We start from the raw sequence: 16,637 nt of genomic DNA on the forward strand, positions 1-16,637 counted from the left end.
GTGTTGAAGGAGATAAATGGCTAATATACCATTTTTCCGTTCAAAAGTATACTGTGTACCTGCTGTGTGCAGAGTCTTTGTCAGGTGCTTCCAGACTCATAATAGGGATGCAAGCAAAAGAAATTAGAATACAAAAGTACACAAAAGCTATGGCTTCAGAAGAGAGTTCTGTAAAGTTCAGGGAAACTTGTCAAATTAAAAGATAGAATTTTAATGGACAGAGGCAGGGGGAATCAGATGAAAGGACAGCTAGGTAACTCAGTAGTTAGCAAGTTAGGCCTGGAGATGAGAGTTCCTGAATTCAAATTTGGTCTCAGGGACTTCCTACCTATGTGACCCTGGGCAAGTCACTTAACTCCCATTCCCCTTTCCATTCTCTGCCTTGGATCCAGTACTTAGTATTAAAGAGGTGGTAAGATTTTATTTGGGGGAGGAGGGTGGGAGAAGCGGAGGGGAAATTGTAATATATAGGAAATAGCCTTAGCAAGAGTATGGAGGTTGGGAAATGAGAACCCTGTTTTAGGATTAGCAAATATTCCAGTCTGATGTGTAGAATGGTGTGAGATGAAGGTTGCAAAAAAAAGCAAAACCATATTGCTGAGGGTCTTGAACAGTAAGGAGTTTAACCTTATCCTTTAGGCAGCAGGGAACTATTGAAGATTTTTGACTAAGAGCTGTTCATATTAAAGAACTTAGCAGCCTGTTCAAGATGAAATAGAGGAAGCAAAAACTGGAGCCTGGACCAAAAGCCTAGTGCTCTCCTACTTAACACTTTGGGTAGAACACTGCCATCTTCTGGCGCCCATCTGGTCTGTGTTGCAGGAATGGCTTTTCAGATCACTAGGAGAATGGGGACATTTCTGGTTCTTTGCTGTTGTGGAGAAAGGAAGCAAGAAGGACAAGCACTTACCATATGAAACAAGCTCTGACAGCAGCATGCACAGGTTCTCTACCACTTCTGGATCATCCCAATGAGAGCGGTAAATTTCCTTGATCAAGGATACCCCAGGACTGTTGTCATCATTCACCACAATCCGAAAGGCTGCCAGCTCTGAAGAAAAGGATGGAAATGTCCTGAAGACAAACATGGCTGACTACCATTAAGGGGAAGGGCACATGGTCATCTCGTAGCAAAATGGCAGGGGTTACCTTCAGTAGTAGTCTCCCTCTCTGGCTATTTCCTCACCCTGAAGATACTTTTCTTTGGGCATCCAAAATTTTCAAGAATTAAGAAAATTTGACTCAATTAGAAAAGCTAGAATTAAAAACTCAGGCATACTGATTCTCAGTCCAGTGATCCTGCCAATCAATACTCCACCTCTCAGGATTCTCCTGATCTCTGCCTCCCTCCACCTTACCTGCTCTCAGGAAATGAGGTCAAGTACAAGTACAGTCACTCTGCTGAGTGTGAATGTAAGGCACTATATCTAGAATCAGAATATTAGAGATTGAAGAGACATCTAATCCAACTCCTTTGCTTTACAAATAGGGAAACTGAGGCCCAGAGAGGAAGTAATATTTATAAGGTCGCATAGCCAGTTAATAATAGTTACTGGATTGCATTTGAAATCTGATCTATCACTGAAAGCAAAGGCTTTATTTGCTTGCATTTTCTCCTGTTTCCCTCCCTTAACTAAAGGAATCAGTAAATCAGGTAAAGCTGAGGTGCTTCCCTTGAAATAACATCATGACATAGATGGTCACAGCTAAAGATCGGACTTGCTCTTAGTAGCAAATTTTCTCAGTCACAGTATTGGGCAGCTGAGTGAATTTTCATTGTGACCATCAGTTGCTGGCAGTAATCTTGATGGACCTGGAAGGGTAGTCTGGGGGTAGAGTTCCCTTGTCCTTAACTTCAGTAACTTAGTCGCGAATCTGTAACTATCCCAGAGGGAAGATCATAGAATTTAGAAATGGAAAGCTATCTTTAGCATCACCTAGTCCAATGATGGCACACAGAGCACTTTCTGTGGACATGTGGCTTCCCACCCCCAGAGTTCCTTACTAGAAAGGCAGGATGACTCAGGCGGAGCTGCCCCCATCCCCCTCTCCACCATGCCCAATGACTTTTTTTCACTTCCCCTACCCCTCCACCTAGCAACCCAATGGGAGTGCTTTCTCCCTCCCCTGACTGGGGAATGGGGGGGGGGGCCCTGGTACTCCATCTCTATAAGGCTCACCATCACTGACCTAGTCCCACTTCCTCACCCTGCAAGTGATGAAAGAACTCTAGAAAGCATAGTCTTTCCCACCTCAGCAGGCCCCTTTGCCCACCCCACCCCACCCAGGACTCTCACCTGACATCCTTGCCAGGTTGGCCAGCCCCAGGAAGGCATTATTCACCAAGATAGCTCTTTTCGAATGCAACTGGATACATTTCAGCAACAGTAGCGTCACATGCTCATAATCACAACCCTCTATGCAGCCTATCACAGAACCCACATAATGCAAAGCGGTCATAGGTGGAGCATGGACCCAACTCCACTCCCCACCACCACCACCGGAGCTGCCTGTGCGGGCCCTCACCTTGTAAGGACAGCACCCAGAGGGCAGAGCAGGAAGCTTCTGCTCTCTCTCCATCCTCAAGGTAGATTTCCAAGATCTTCAGGATGAGCCCCACAGCCTCCTTTAGGGGTGTCTTGTCTACCATGACAGCTGAATGAACGGGAGGGTAAGGTAAGCAAGGAGCTTCAAGGGCTGGGAACAGCCAGTCACTAAGGCAGAACGCCGCTAGAAATGTGGAGAGCTTAAGATTCTCCTTTCCTATCCTCCAAAACACAGAGTCCAGCCATGTTTCATAGGTATGAGAGTTATCTGCAAAAAGGCAGACCTATCTTTTGATGGGCTGATTAGCTTTGTCCAAATACAGAAAAATAGTGAAGGGCATTAAAAAGAACATGTGGCATTTATACAGCATTTGAGGTTTGCCAAGCATCTAGCTGGGATTCACTCATTCGGTCTTCCCAACATTTCTCTAAGGTAGGACATGTAGGTAGGACATTCATGACTGAACAACAGATCTCCAGTTTACAGATCAAGGTACTGAGGATGCTAGCTGTGATGTGACTTGCCTACATATAGTCACATGACCAATAAGTATTAGAGGCAGGCTTCAAAGCTAACTACGGACCATCTCCTGACTCTAAGCCCAATTCTCTTTCCACTACACCATTGTTGTTCAGTGGTATCCGACTCTTCATGGCCCTTTTGGGATTTTCCTGCAAAGATATTGGGGTTATTTGTCATTTTCTTCTCTAGCTCATTTTACGGATGGGAAAACCAAGACAAGCAGTGTTAAGCAGTTTGCCCAGGGTGTTTGAAGCTCAGGAAGAGGGGTCTTCTGACTCCAGGCCTAGCTCTCTATCCACTGCCCCTCACTACACTGTACTACTTCTCAAAAACAAAACAGGCTTTGGCTTATGGAAATTACTTGAATACTTGACCTACCAGTTTAAATTGAAATGTCATATGTGTAAAGAGGCTGTGATGTAAATGTGAAATCACCACCTTTTCTAATGATACCGATTTATTCAAACACACTCAATTTTGAAAGTGGCCTCCACATATTGTGCTTTCTCATTTGATCTTCATATGAAGGGATCATTTATCTTCTAACATCCCCATCATCCCCATGTTTCTAGGTGAGGTTTTTGTGCTTTGGCTGTAACGTGTACGAGAACACAGACTCACATTTTCTTCCTCTTTCACCATGTCTTCTATTCTCCATACCCCAAGTCAAAAGCTAGCAAAAGAGAAACCCAGGCCATGGGTGCACAGCCAAGTCCCAAACATCTGGGTTGGCTCACATATGACATGAAGGTGCCCAATCATGAGTTTGAACTTCACGGGGACTAACCAATTTTGCTCTGTTCTCTGGGCCACAGACTGCCCCCTAAATCTGCTTGGAAGTTCAGTCCATTGATTATAATAGGAGTAGAAAACAGTGGGGCTAAATAAGATTAAAAAAAACTCATTTGAAGCCTCACTACTAGATACACATTTCACATCCTAGTGAGAGCTGTCTCATAGCATTAGGGAAGTGATGACATACTATTAGTAACTGGTCCCTGAAAGAGTGGACAAAATGGATGGAGGACATACTATAGAGCTCAGTTTATCTTGATGAGGCCAGGGAGCAGAAAATGGAAGACTCTTGAACCTTCTCCAAAGTCCTGGCTGTCAAAGAAGGAGATAATTGGGTGTGTGGGGACGTTTAATAGAAAAATCCAAACAGATCCAGTTCAGAGTTTGAGGGTCCTACTCACCTTTCACTGTGAGGCTCCAGAGGAGGCCCAGACAAGATAAGCAAATCTCCTTATCATGCGGGAAAGTATTCAGGCAATCATTGATTTCCCCAAATGTACATACGTTCTGGAGATGCGCCAATGAAGCTTCTAACAAGGACAGACATGAGAGATGTTTCTCAGCTGAGGTCATGGACACAGAGCAGCATTTTGTCTGCTCCCCTAGAGTAACTAGTACAAGAAAGATCAGGGCATCAGAGGAGCCCAGTCTGTCCTTAGGCCCCTAACAATGAGAGCTAGAAAGTACCTTCAAGATCATCTAAACTCTTGATTTAAAGAAGAAGGAAACCCAGTGCTTCAGTTAAGTCACAAGTTAATAGTGATTAAGTGACACTGCCGAGACTCAAAATGCAATTCCTCCAACTCCAAATCCAGAATTCTTTCCACCTCACCATGATGCTGTATCACCCCTCCCCAGCCAAAGGCCTCAGAAGCCTCAGCCCCAAGATGCTATGTGAAACACACTCTCCTTGAAACATAAGCAAAAGACTTGTACGTTTTCCTAGTGTTCAGTTCTGTGGGAAGAGACAGAAGGAAGTAGAGATAGGAATGGAAGGAAGTCTCACCATTGGATGAAATAATCATCAGCATTTGGCAGACCATAGAGATCAATTCTTTATCTGTGGAGTAACTTCTCATGGTAGAAAGCAGGGTTTTGATAAAATCTTCTCCGCTTGGCACATCATCTGGGTGGTATAAAAGGGCTGCCCAGAGTAAATGGAAAAATGTTTTTAATTGCTTCATTTCATTTCATAAGGATACTTTACATTCATAAAGTACTTTTACGTTTACATTAAGATCTACTACCACATTCTGTCCTCCCAATAATTCTCCAAGGTAAGCAGGGCAGGGATCATTAGTTCCACTTTTCATATGAAAAAACTGAGGCCTAGAAAAGGGAAATGATTTGCCAATGTCATTCAATGACTGCACTGCAGAGTCTGGAACAGAGTCTAGGCTTCCTAAATTAGAGTCCGAGGCCTTTTCTTTTTTTTAAACCTTACCTTTTGTCTTAAAATCATTACTAAGTATCCATTCCAAGGTAGAAGAGCAATAAGAACTAGGCAATTGGGGTTAAGTGGTTGCCCAGGGTCTTCCAACTAGGAAGTGTCTGAAGCCAAATTTGAACCCAGGTCCTCTCATCTCCACGCCTGGCTCTCTATCCCATAAACCACCTAGCTACCCCACCCCAGGCTTTTTCTGTCAGATCATGCTTGCCTTTCTCCACCTGCCCTGAGGCAGCTCCCTTCCTGGCCTTGCAGTAATGTGAGCAGTCCAGGCCGGGGAGCCTACGTAGAGGCCAGAAAAATATGGAGATACAAAGATCCAGAGACATCGTCAGTAATAGAAGGCTCAGACATATAAGGGCATGCCAGAGCACAGGCCAGGCGGCAGAGCCAGGGCCATACCCATGGAGATGTACACTTCTGATTATCATTAGATACACATTTATTTCTTTTTTAATATAAAAAAGATTCTGCTCTTCAGCCAGTAAGTATTCCCCAATGGAATTTAATTTCCTTGAGGGCAAAAATGGTTCCCAACCAACACAGTGCCTGACACATAATAGATGCTTAATAAATATTGATTTTTTGATGTTGCATGCATTACAGGGAAGATTCAAAACCTTCAAGAAGCAGTATCACGCAGAGGCACAAATACCTTGTTCCAGGTCTGAATGGACAGGTAGGAAGTTGAGGGATACAGTTTCATGGGTGTAGAGAAGGAAGCAAGGAAAGGGAACAAGGATTTTATTAAGTACCAACTATGTGGTAGGCACTGTATTTTACAGATATCTCATTTGATCCTGACAATAACCTGTTGTTTGGACAGTGGATGTTATTATTTTCCCTATTTTGCAATGAAAGAAATTTGGGAATAAGTGACTTGTCCAAGGTCACAGAACTAGCAAGTGTCTGAGGATGGATTGAACTCAAGACTTTGTGATGCCAGGCCCAGTGCACTCTCTAGTGTGCCATCTAGCTGCTTGGCTAGAAAATAGGAGATAGACAGATTTAGAGGAGTCAGTGTACTTGAACAACAGAATCAGTTTGCTGCCCTAGCTCTGGCTGTCTTTACATCCCTCCTGGAGTACCATCCATCCAGTGTCAACTTCTTAGTGAGATCACTCAGAGGGCTTGTACCATAAGGCAGCTAAACATTAAGAAACCAGAATAAAGAGCTGAAGGGAGAGAGAAGAGAAGGCAGCTCTTGATGGTCATTTACTTTGGCCCAGAATTTTGAGCAGCAACTTGCAGCCACACTTCTGGATCTCAATGACGTCCTGGTGATTCTTGATGATGGCTGCCACTGATTCCACCAAATCTAAAATCCATGGGAGATCTGGGCAAGAAAAGAAGGAAGGATAATGAAGTCTGAAGTTCGTCACTTGGTTCAAATCTGACCTCAGATACTTCCTAGCTGTGTGACCCTGGATAAGTTACTTAATCCCAATTGCCTTCACTGCTTTTCTACCTTGGAACTGATATTTAGTATTGATTCTAAGACAGAAGGCAAAAGTCGTGTTTTTTGTTTTTTACTTTTTTTTAAACCCTTAACTTCTGCGTATTGGCTCCTAGGTGGAAGAGTGGTAAGGGTGGGCAATGGGGGTCAAATGACTTGCCCAGGGTCACACAGCTGGGAAGTGTCTGAGGCCAGATTTGAACCTAGGACCTCCCATCTCTAGGCCTGACTCTCAATCCACTGAGCTACCCAGCTGCCCCAAAAGTTGTGTTTTGTTTTTTTTTTTTTAAACCCCTACCTTATGTATTGGTTCCAAGGCAGAAGAATGGTAAGGGCAGGCAATTGGGGTTAAGTGACTTGCCTAGGATCACACAAGTAGGAAGTGTATGAGGCCAGATTTGAACCCAGGACTTCCCAGTCTCTGGACCTGACTCTCAACCTACTGAGCCACCAAACTACTTCAAAAGTATTTTTAAGGGGAAAAAAAGGCCAGTGTTAAACAATCCTCTGACTCCTTCAGTTTCTTACTGAGAGAAGTGTTTCCCTTCCTCTCCACAACTCAGCTCTAAAAATATTCAAGGGGATGCTGGGTAAAAGGAGAGCCTGATGGCAGTCTAAGGAGCTAATGATGAGTGGTTACTTTGTAAATCCTACTCATCTTGTAAATCCTACTCATCTATGGAAACCTCATCCATATCTAAAGAGTTGAAGTGGTCTCATGGAACTCCAGGCAGTTCTTTCTTAGGAAACTTACATTGTGCTTATATTTCTGGGGTCCCGTTACCCATGCACAGGGATCCAAATATTATCTAGATGACCAGATACAATCAATATATTGATGGTTTTGCTGAAGTTGATAGAGTCATTTTTCAGAGATGTGAGAAGGGAAATAAGACTTTTTTCTTATATTCTCACCTCTCTCCTCCAATCCCTTCATACCACTCTCCCTGTACATCCCAATGAAACACGAAAGAGATAATATTCCAAACACATACAAAGTTCATTCCTTTACACATTGAAAATAACTTATGGAACGTTTTGCTCCAGAGGATGATGGGTTAAGAAAATTAGAAGGCTCTAGAAAAGTTTAGGCATATCCCTGGAGGACAGACCCATAGTGGGTAATTAAGGCCAGGAGGGAAGGTGATGTTTGGAAATAACCTTAACCTGTGACAATGCTGGCCTACACTAACCCATAGTTTCCCATCAAATACTCCCATCAAATCCATGATCCTGGGCTTGAAAGAACGAGGGCTTGAGCCAGTGGTGTGATGGTAAAAATGTTTAGCTTTCAAAAATATATATATTCAGGACACATTTTTAAATTTAATCTGCATTATTAAAATTTTCTCCATCACTTTCTCAAGTCTAAATAACTAACAAAATAATAAACTAAGTTCTGATTTGCCAATTTCTGAAGAGTAGATACCCTGAAAATCTAACAATAGACTCCCCTAAGCTAGTACAAGAGCGGTTAGAGCCTAGAGTATTACACAATATTTTTTCTGTTCAGTAGTTTTCTATAACTCACATAATTATAACTATCAGATATAACCATATCTGATCTTTGCTGAGCAGATTTGGGGGAAGGATGAAGGGTTATGGAAAAAGGAAGGGCTCTTACCTTCCTTCTGGTCAACTAAAGCCAAAAGATGTTCTAATGCCTTGAGCTGCATCTCTGGTCTGTCCAAGAAACAATTCATTACCTCTGCACAAAACAAAATGATATTAATTCTGTTTGTGATTTCTTAAGAAGGTAAGCTTTCATGAAACCAAAAACTTTTGACTATCTCCTCTTTGCAGTCTCCATGTAGAAAAACACCACTCTTTTGGCAAAGATCTACTATGATGGGCAATCCAAGTTTTTTGTTTTATTTTGTCTTTCCTCTTATGAAGCAGCATCATATGGGAGAAAAAGATTTGGCCTAGGAATCGGGAAACTTAAACCCATCCCAAGTTTGCTTCTAAATGCCTGAGTAAATTTAGGAGACTAATTTTCTCTCTCTAGGCCTTAATTTTCCCATTTGAAAAATAAGTATATTGACTTATAAAATGAGGAGATTGGACTAGATGATCTGCAAGGGCCTAATTCTGACATTTTATGTTCCTAGATAGAACTCTTCCAATTTCAACATTCCATAACTGTACAAGTGAAATTTGGTGACCTGAATTATTTGATCTTCCTAACTATGATCTCTTTATAGTTCACAGTTTCTATTTCAAGAAACTCCCAAGAGAACCGTTATGGTAGATGGGACCTTCCCTTGAGAGAGGGGATATTAAAGAGCACTGTGGGTATTAGCTAGTATAGCTGAGTAAAAGCAGAGTCAATCAATCAATAAACATTTGTTATGTGGCAAGAAGGGTGACAAAATTGAAACAGTTCCTGTCTTCAAAGAGAATCCTCAGGGCAGCATTAAGTCACTATTCATATTAGGGTAACTGCCTGTTTCCTCCTTCTCCACCCCCAAGTAGAGCATTCATGATCCCACAGAAGCTTGGAGTGAGCCTACTTTCTGCTCAGTAGACACTTAGTTAGGGAGCTTTCTGGCATCACAAGGTACAAATCTCTTAGTCTTGCATGGTGAGATTCAAGCTCTTGCCAAAAAGTGGACTGGAACAAAGAAGAGATTATTTATATATGCTCCAATAAACATCCCTCCAGGCCAGGTCACCCACATTATATTGGTACCCTTAAAAAATAAGCATAGCCTCAGGCACATGCTGAGTGCTTGATGTCTGTTGAATTGAATTGGCCCTGATGAGTTAGAAGGATTAAGGAGTACTAGCAGACCAGGGTTTGCATTTTGTCATGAAATTTGAGATACTAGTTCCAGGGCAGTTGTTTCCCTTGGCTTCATTTCAGACTGTCTTATATGGGAGAAGGTAGAGGTGGGAAAGAGAAGGATAAGACCTGGAACTAGCTCTCCAGCTAGAGAGCTTGGGGCAGGAAAGGACTTCGACTACAGCTTGGGAATCGTATAGGGCAGTGATGGCAAACCGATGTCACAGGTGCCAAAGATGGCACATAGAGCATTCTCTATGGGCACATGGCTGCCCTCCCTGCCTCTCTCCCCAGTTCATTCCTCTAAAGGCAGAGAGACTCAGGTGAAGCTGCTCCTCTCCCCCTCTCTACAATGCCTGATGACATTTTTCACATGCCCTGCCCCTCTGCCCAGCAGCCAATGGGAGCACACAGGGAGTAAGGTGGGTGGCTCACAGGCAGTAGAGCTGGAGGGGAGCAGAGCTCTTAGACTACACCCCTCTCTTTACACTTACTAAGGACATTCCTCACATGACCTGCCCCTCTGCCCAGCAACCCAATGGGAACACTTTCTCCCTCCCCTGTGAGTAGGGTAGGGGTAGAGGAGGAAGCAGAAGGGGGGACACAGCACTTGTTGGGGGGAGTGTGGCAGGGCACTCAGTCTTGGGGGGAAGGTGGGTGGGCATGGCACTCGGTCTGGGACATGGGGTCAGGACAAGGCCTGGCATTCCATTTCTGAAAGGTTCACCACCACTGATAAAAGGAAAGTTTTGTGATGCTTCTTGTACTCCTCCAAGTCAATTGATAGAGCCCACCTGGATGGCTCTTGATCATTCCCTAACAACATCTATCCCTTTTGCCCCCTGCTTGTCCAGTAACCTAATACACTTGGGAGTCCTCCTTGCAACAGGGTGTCCATGACAGATGTAGGCAATGGTTTCTTTCTTACAGCCATAGGTATGCCAGAAGCCAACAAACAGTCTCTCGCAAATGGCAAACGTATTAGATCCCTGAGAAAGCAAAAGAGAAGAAAATTTGAACTTAGGAAAATACTATGGGCAAATAATAAGTAGAATAACTAATAATCAATGCATGCCATCAGAAATAGATTACAGTTTACTAATTTATACATAGCCTCCAACTGGTGCCTTGCCAAGCCCTGGAAAGCAGGAATGAATGTGTATAGTTGGAAAGTCCTTGGACTCCTAAAACTACATTACCCAAAATGTTTTTCCCTTCATTTATGTGCATCTTTACATTATTGTTTATATAGTTCTGTAATCTTCTCCCTCTTCCTCTTTTTCTGTGTGAGCGGCTGAGAGAGGCTGGCTTTCTCTACTTAGACTTTTTATATTAATTATTATTAATAAATCTTACTAAATATAATACTTATAATATTGGATATTAATTTCAAAACCCACAAATGTGAGTATTATTATCTATATTTAAAGATGAAAAAAATGAGTCTGGAGAACTCAAGTGATTTGCTTAAGGCCATATAGTTAGTTGATGGGAATCAGGAATAGGACTCGAGGTTCTCGTGTCAGAGGAACCCATTATTTCCTAAGGTGGCACTAATATTTTTTCTTTTTTTCCTATTTTTAAAAATCTCTCATTTCTATAATAATTTTGAATATTTGAATATTTTCTATTTTTGAATAGCTCCAATTGTTAATAAATGTTTCCTTTCACCCAGTCTAAAACTGGACCTCCATTCATTGTTCCTAGTTCTGCCCTCTGAGAACAGGCAGAACAAGTTTAATCCTTATTCCACTTACTAGTCATTCAAATATTTAAAGGAGCTATCCCATTCAACCTAAATCTCCACCACTCCAGGCTCATGTCATAATTTCTTATCTAGCACTGTCTTCAATCCTCTCAGCATCCCCATCCCTCTCTGGACAGATTCCAGCATGTCAATACCTTTCCTAATATCTGAATCCCAGAACTAGACACAGTGAGCATAAACATGTTAAGATCTCCTCCATTCTTTTTTTTTTTTAATAGTAGCAGGAAGAAGTAGACACATAGTAAGGAGAAAGATGGAGAAACTAACATTTACCTCTATCTGGATATTATGCCTCTATGAATGTTATCTAGGATTCCATTAGCTCTCTAGGCAGATGTGATACATATAACGATACCCTGCTTATATGGAGTATGCTTCTGTTTATTGAATTTTTTTCAAAGTGCTCAAACATCAAGAAAAATAGATTCAAGCTTTCTGGAGGCAGATCCAAGAAGGCAGAATAAGAGCAGGGAGAACTCAAACTATCCCAAATCCTCTCAAGCCAACCTTAAAATAATGCTTCAAAACAAATTCTGGAGTGAAAGAGCCAACAAGGGGATGGAGTGAAGCAACTTTCCTGCAGAAAACAACTTGAAAGGTAGGCAGAGAGGGTCTTGTTAACTAGGGTGAGAGGGGAGCACAGCCAACAGCAAGGATCTACCAAGGAGTATAGGCAGAGCCAACAGCAAGCCTCCCAACTCCACATCTATTGTTCCAGGTTCTGAACTCGGGCCTATGAATGTAGAATATTTAAATAATCCTATCTCAGAAAAAGAAATTGAACAAGCCATCAAAGAACTCCCTGAGGAAAAAAATCCCTATGTCAGATGGATTCATGAGTGAATTCTATCAAATATTTAAAGAATAATTAATCCAAATACTATTAAAAGTAATCCTACCAAATTCTTTTTATAACAAAATATGATACTGATACCTAAGCCAGGAAGGCCAAAAACAGAGAGAGAAAATGACAGACCAATTTCCTTAATGAATATCAATGCAAAAATCTTTAATAAGATACTTGCAAAGAGACTACAAAAATATATCACATAGGGTATTCACTATGACCAGGTGAGATTTATACTAGAAATTCAAGGCTGGTTTAATATTAGGAAAATTTTATTCTCCAACTGACAAATGATCAAGGGACATGAACAAGCAGTTTTCATATGTAAGTGATAAATGTTGGAGGGGATGTAGCAAAATTGGGACAGTACAAGAGAATATTATACATAGAGACTGATACATTATGGCACAATCAAATGCAATGGACTTTTCTATTAGCAGCAATGCAATGACCCAGGACAATTCAGAGGAACTTGTGAGAAAGAATGCTATCCATATCCAAAGAAAAAACTATGGAAACCGAAATGCATTAGAAAAATATGTGATTGATCATGTAATGTGATAGGGATATGACTGGGGTTTTGATGTTAAAGAATCCTTCTACTGTAGATATGAATAACACAGAAATAGGTTTTGAACAATAATACATGTATAATCTAGTAGAACTACTTGTCAGATTCGAGAGAGAGGAGGAAACAGCAGGGGGGACAAGGGCAGACGATATTGAATCATGTAACCATGAAAAAATATTCTAATTTTAAAAAGGAAAATAAAATAAAAATTTGTATTCCCAGAATCAAAAAATAAAATAAAATAATATAATATATGGGGAAAATTGGGACATTAATGCATTGTTGGTAGAATCGTGAACTGATCCAACAATTCTGGAGAAAAATTTTGAACTATGCCTAAAAGACTATAAAACAGTGCATATCCTTTGATCCTGTAATACCACTATCAGATCTATATCGAAAGAGATTAAAAAAATGTGGAAAGGGTCTACTTGTACAATAATATTTATAGTAGTTCTTTTTGTGGTGGCAAAGGATTGGAAATTGAAGGGATATCCATCAATTGGGGAATGGCTGAACAAAGTGTAGTGGATGGTGATGATGGAATACTATTGTGCTATAAGAAATGATGAACAAGACTATTTCAGAAAAAGCTAGAAAGACCTACATGAAGTGAGTGAAATAAGCAGAACCAAGAGAACATTGTACACAATAACAGCAATATTGTCTGATGATCAGCTATGAAAGACTTAGCTACTCTTAGCAATACAATGATCTAGGACAATTCTGAGGGCCTTATGACAAAGAATGCTGTCCACTTCCAGAAAAAGAATGTTGGAGTCAGAATTCAGATCAAAGCATAATATTTTTCAAGTTTATTTGGTTTTTTATTTTGGGGTTTTGGTTTTACATGAGCATTCTCTTACAACAATAAACAACACAGAAATATATTTTGCATGATAATATATGTATAATCCAAATCAAATTGCTTACCACTTCTGGGAAGGGAAGGAGGGAGACAATTTGGATCTTATAACTTCAGAAAACTTATATGGAAAATTGTTATTGCATGTAATTGGTAATAAAATATCTTTACCAAAAAAAAAAGTATGAACTGGTCTCGGACTCTATAAGAGCTCAAGAAAGATTTCAAAAATCAGTTTAAGAGAGGCAAAGGAAAAATTCGACCAAAAGGAAAAAGAGGTATAAAAATCCAATGTAGAATTGACCAAATGGAAAAGGAGGTTCAAAAGCTTACAGAAGAAAATCATTTCCTAAAAATTAGAATTGGGCAACTAGAAGCTAATGACTTCTTGAGACATAAAGAAACAATAAAACAAAATGAAAAGAAGAAAACACGAAATATTGAAAAAATAAATGACCTGGAAAATAGATCCGGGGAAACAATTTAAGAATTATTGGATTATCTGAAAGCCATGATTTAAAAAAAAAAAAAGCCTAGATGTATCATGTTATAAGAAATTATCAAAGAAAATTGCTCTGATATTCTTGAATAAGAGGGTGAAATAGAAATTTAAAAGAATTCGCAAATCCTCTCCTGAAATAAATCTCCAAATGACAACTCCCAGGAATATTATAGCTAAATTCAAGAGCCCCCAAGCCAAGGAGAAAATACTGCAAATAGCCAAAAGGAAACAATTAAAATACTATGGAACTATAATCAGGATTACACAGGATTTATCAGCCTCCACATTAAAGAACTAGAATATTTGGAATATAACATTCCAGAAGGATCTAGTTTTATAACCCAAAATCACCTACCCAGCAAAACTGAGTATATTCATTCAGGGGGAAAAGTGGTCACTTAATAAAATAGAAGACTTCTAAGCATTCCTGTTGAAAAGATAGACCTAAACAGAAATTTTGATGTCCAAATACAAGACTCAAGAGAAGCATAAAAAGGTAAATAAGAAAGAAAAAATTTAAGGGATTCAATAAGATCAAACTTCCTATGTGGAAAGATGATATTTGTAATTCTTAAAATGTTTATCATTACTGAGAGCAGTTAGAGGGAGTATACATAGAAAGTGTGGGAGTAAGCAGATTAGGATGATATGATGTGCAAAAAAAAAAATCATGGAGTGAAAAAGATAATTGTTCTGAGACAAAAGGGAAGGGAGAGGTGGAATGGGGCAAATTCTCTCCCCTAAAGAGGTGTGAAAAAACTATTATAGTGTAGGGGAGATGGTCAATGCTTAAACATTACTTTTATCATAATTGACTCAGAGAGGAAATAACAACCATACTCATTTGGATATAGAATCCTACCTTACCTTATAGAGAAGAGGAGTACAAAACAAGAGTGGGGAGTAATAGAAGGGAGGGGGAAATAAGGGGTAGTGAGTAAAAGAAAAATAGAGTGAAAATTTTAAGACAAAAGCTTAAATCTCACTTTATTGCCATTCTGTCTTCTGGATTGATGCGAAGCATTTCTTTCAGAAGTTCACTAATCTTATCAGCTTTGGCAATCTCATAATTCTGAATTCTCCGCAATGCTTTTTTTAGCTTGTGAGGTGATTCGCGAATATTCTCTCGGAGAGTCAATCCATCATGCTTCTGAAGAGAGAAAAAGGAGATTCAGGCATTCATAAATTCATAGAACACAAAAGCTTGAACATCAAATCTTAGTATATAGAGAGCCAAGGATGATAAGAGTAGAATGGACTGTAGAAAATGGAATCAGAATAAAGAACCTAGAATGTTTGGGATGAAAGAAATTCATTCATACCCTTAACAAAACTTGTTAGTGACTACTATATTCAGGTAACAATGGTAGATAGATAAGATATGGTCCCAGTTCTCAAGGAGGTCAATAGCTATGGTAATCTCACTGTACTCTGTGCTAGTCAGATCCCATCAGCACTACTATGTTCACTTCTGTCACCATCTTTAAGAAAGGGCATTGACAGGCTGGAATACATCCAGAAGAGGACAAGTGAGATGGTGATGGTGATGACATGATGAGATGGCCTATCTCCTTGCTCTTCTGCTTGTGCCCTTGACTCTATCCCCTGTTTTTTATTTCTGGAGGCTATTCTCCTCAGCTCATCCCTTCACTCTCCCTAATTTTCAATCTCCACATCTACTGATTTCATTCCTGCTGCTTATAAACATGCTCAGATCTCCTCTATCCTTTTCTAAAAAATATTTTCCCCCTATTTCATGTAAAACCAATTTTTACATCCATTTTTAAATTAAGTTTTGCGTTCCAAATTCTTTCCCTTCTTCTGACCCTCCCTTCTTCATTCCCTGCTTTCCCCACTCCCCTGAGACTGTAAGTACAGATTTTACATACGAAATCATGTAAAACATTTTTCCATATTAGTTATTTTGTGGAAGAATTCTCAAATGGAAAAAAAAAATAAATAGAAGAAAGAAAATGAAATAACAGTGTTTTGAAGTTTGCATTCAGACTCCAGTTCTTTCTTGGAGGGCAGATGGTACCACTCTTGCCAAGGTCACAAATAATATCTTTACGGGTAAATCCAATGACTTTTTCTTAGCTTTCTTTCTTGACAATTCTTTAGTGTTGGATGCTGTCAAACAGCTTTCCCTTTTAAGTATTCTCTTTTCCCCTGGGTTTCTGGGATATCATGGTACTCACTCTTCCTTCCCTATTGAGTAGTCTTTCTCAGACTCCTTTTCCCTAGAATCTCTTCTCATCTCTCTGATCTCAGTGGGTGAGTTTGGCTATCATCTCTAGTCAGATTGCTCCTAAACATACCTTTTCATCTCTCCTAAACTTAGATTTTGCATTTTCAACTGCTACCAGCCATCTCTACCTGGTTGCCCCATAGGCATCCCAAACTCAACAACAGCCCAAATTGAAATGATTATCATTCCTTAAATAACCTTAAATTTATCCTTGCTAACTTCCACCTATTTAATAATAGCACCAACATTCTTCAAGTCACTCAAGTTCATAACCCAAAAGTCAT

At 40.2% G+C, this 16,637-nt stretch overlaps 1 protein-coding gene across 1 annotated transcript in view; it reads right to left on the bottom strand.

The window, feature by feature from the left end:
- The window catches only part of STKLD1 (serine/threonine kinase like domain containing 1), a 30,754-nt gene that overhangs the window by 1,872 nt on the left and 12,245 nt on the right, over positions 1–16,637 (bottom strand). Inside the window, exons 6-14 of the mRNA XM_044661297.1 lie at positions 15,092–15,255; positions 10,411–10,541; positions 8,392–8,475; positions 6,531–6,647; positions 4,871–5,008; positions 4,266–4,394; positions 2,527–2,655; positions 2,298–2,426; positions 911–1,051 (exon numbers count right to left, since the gene is read on the bottom strand). Coding sequence (XP_044517232.1) covers positions 911–1,051; positions 2,298–2,426; positions 2,527–2,655; positions 4,266–4,394; positions 4,871–5,008; positions 6,531–6,647; positions 8,392–8,475; positions 10,411–10,541; positions 15,092–15,255 — 1,162 coding nt within the window. The remainder of the gene's footprint in view (positions 1–910; positions 1,052–2,297; positions 2,427–2,526; positions 2,656–4,265; positions 4,395–4,870; positions 5,009–6,530; positions 6,648–8,391; positions 8,476–10,410; positions 10,542–15,091; positions 15,256–16,637) is intronic.

Source organism: Gracilinanus agilis, chromosome 2 (genome assembly GCF_016433145.1).
Source record: "Gracilinanus agilis isolate LMUSP501 chromosome 2, AgileGrace, whole genome shotgun sequence".
NCBI lineage: Eukaryota > Metazoa > Chordata > Mammalia > Didelphimorphia > Didelphidae > Gracilinanus > Gracilinanus agilis.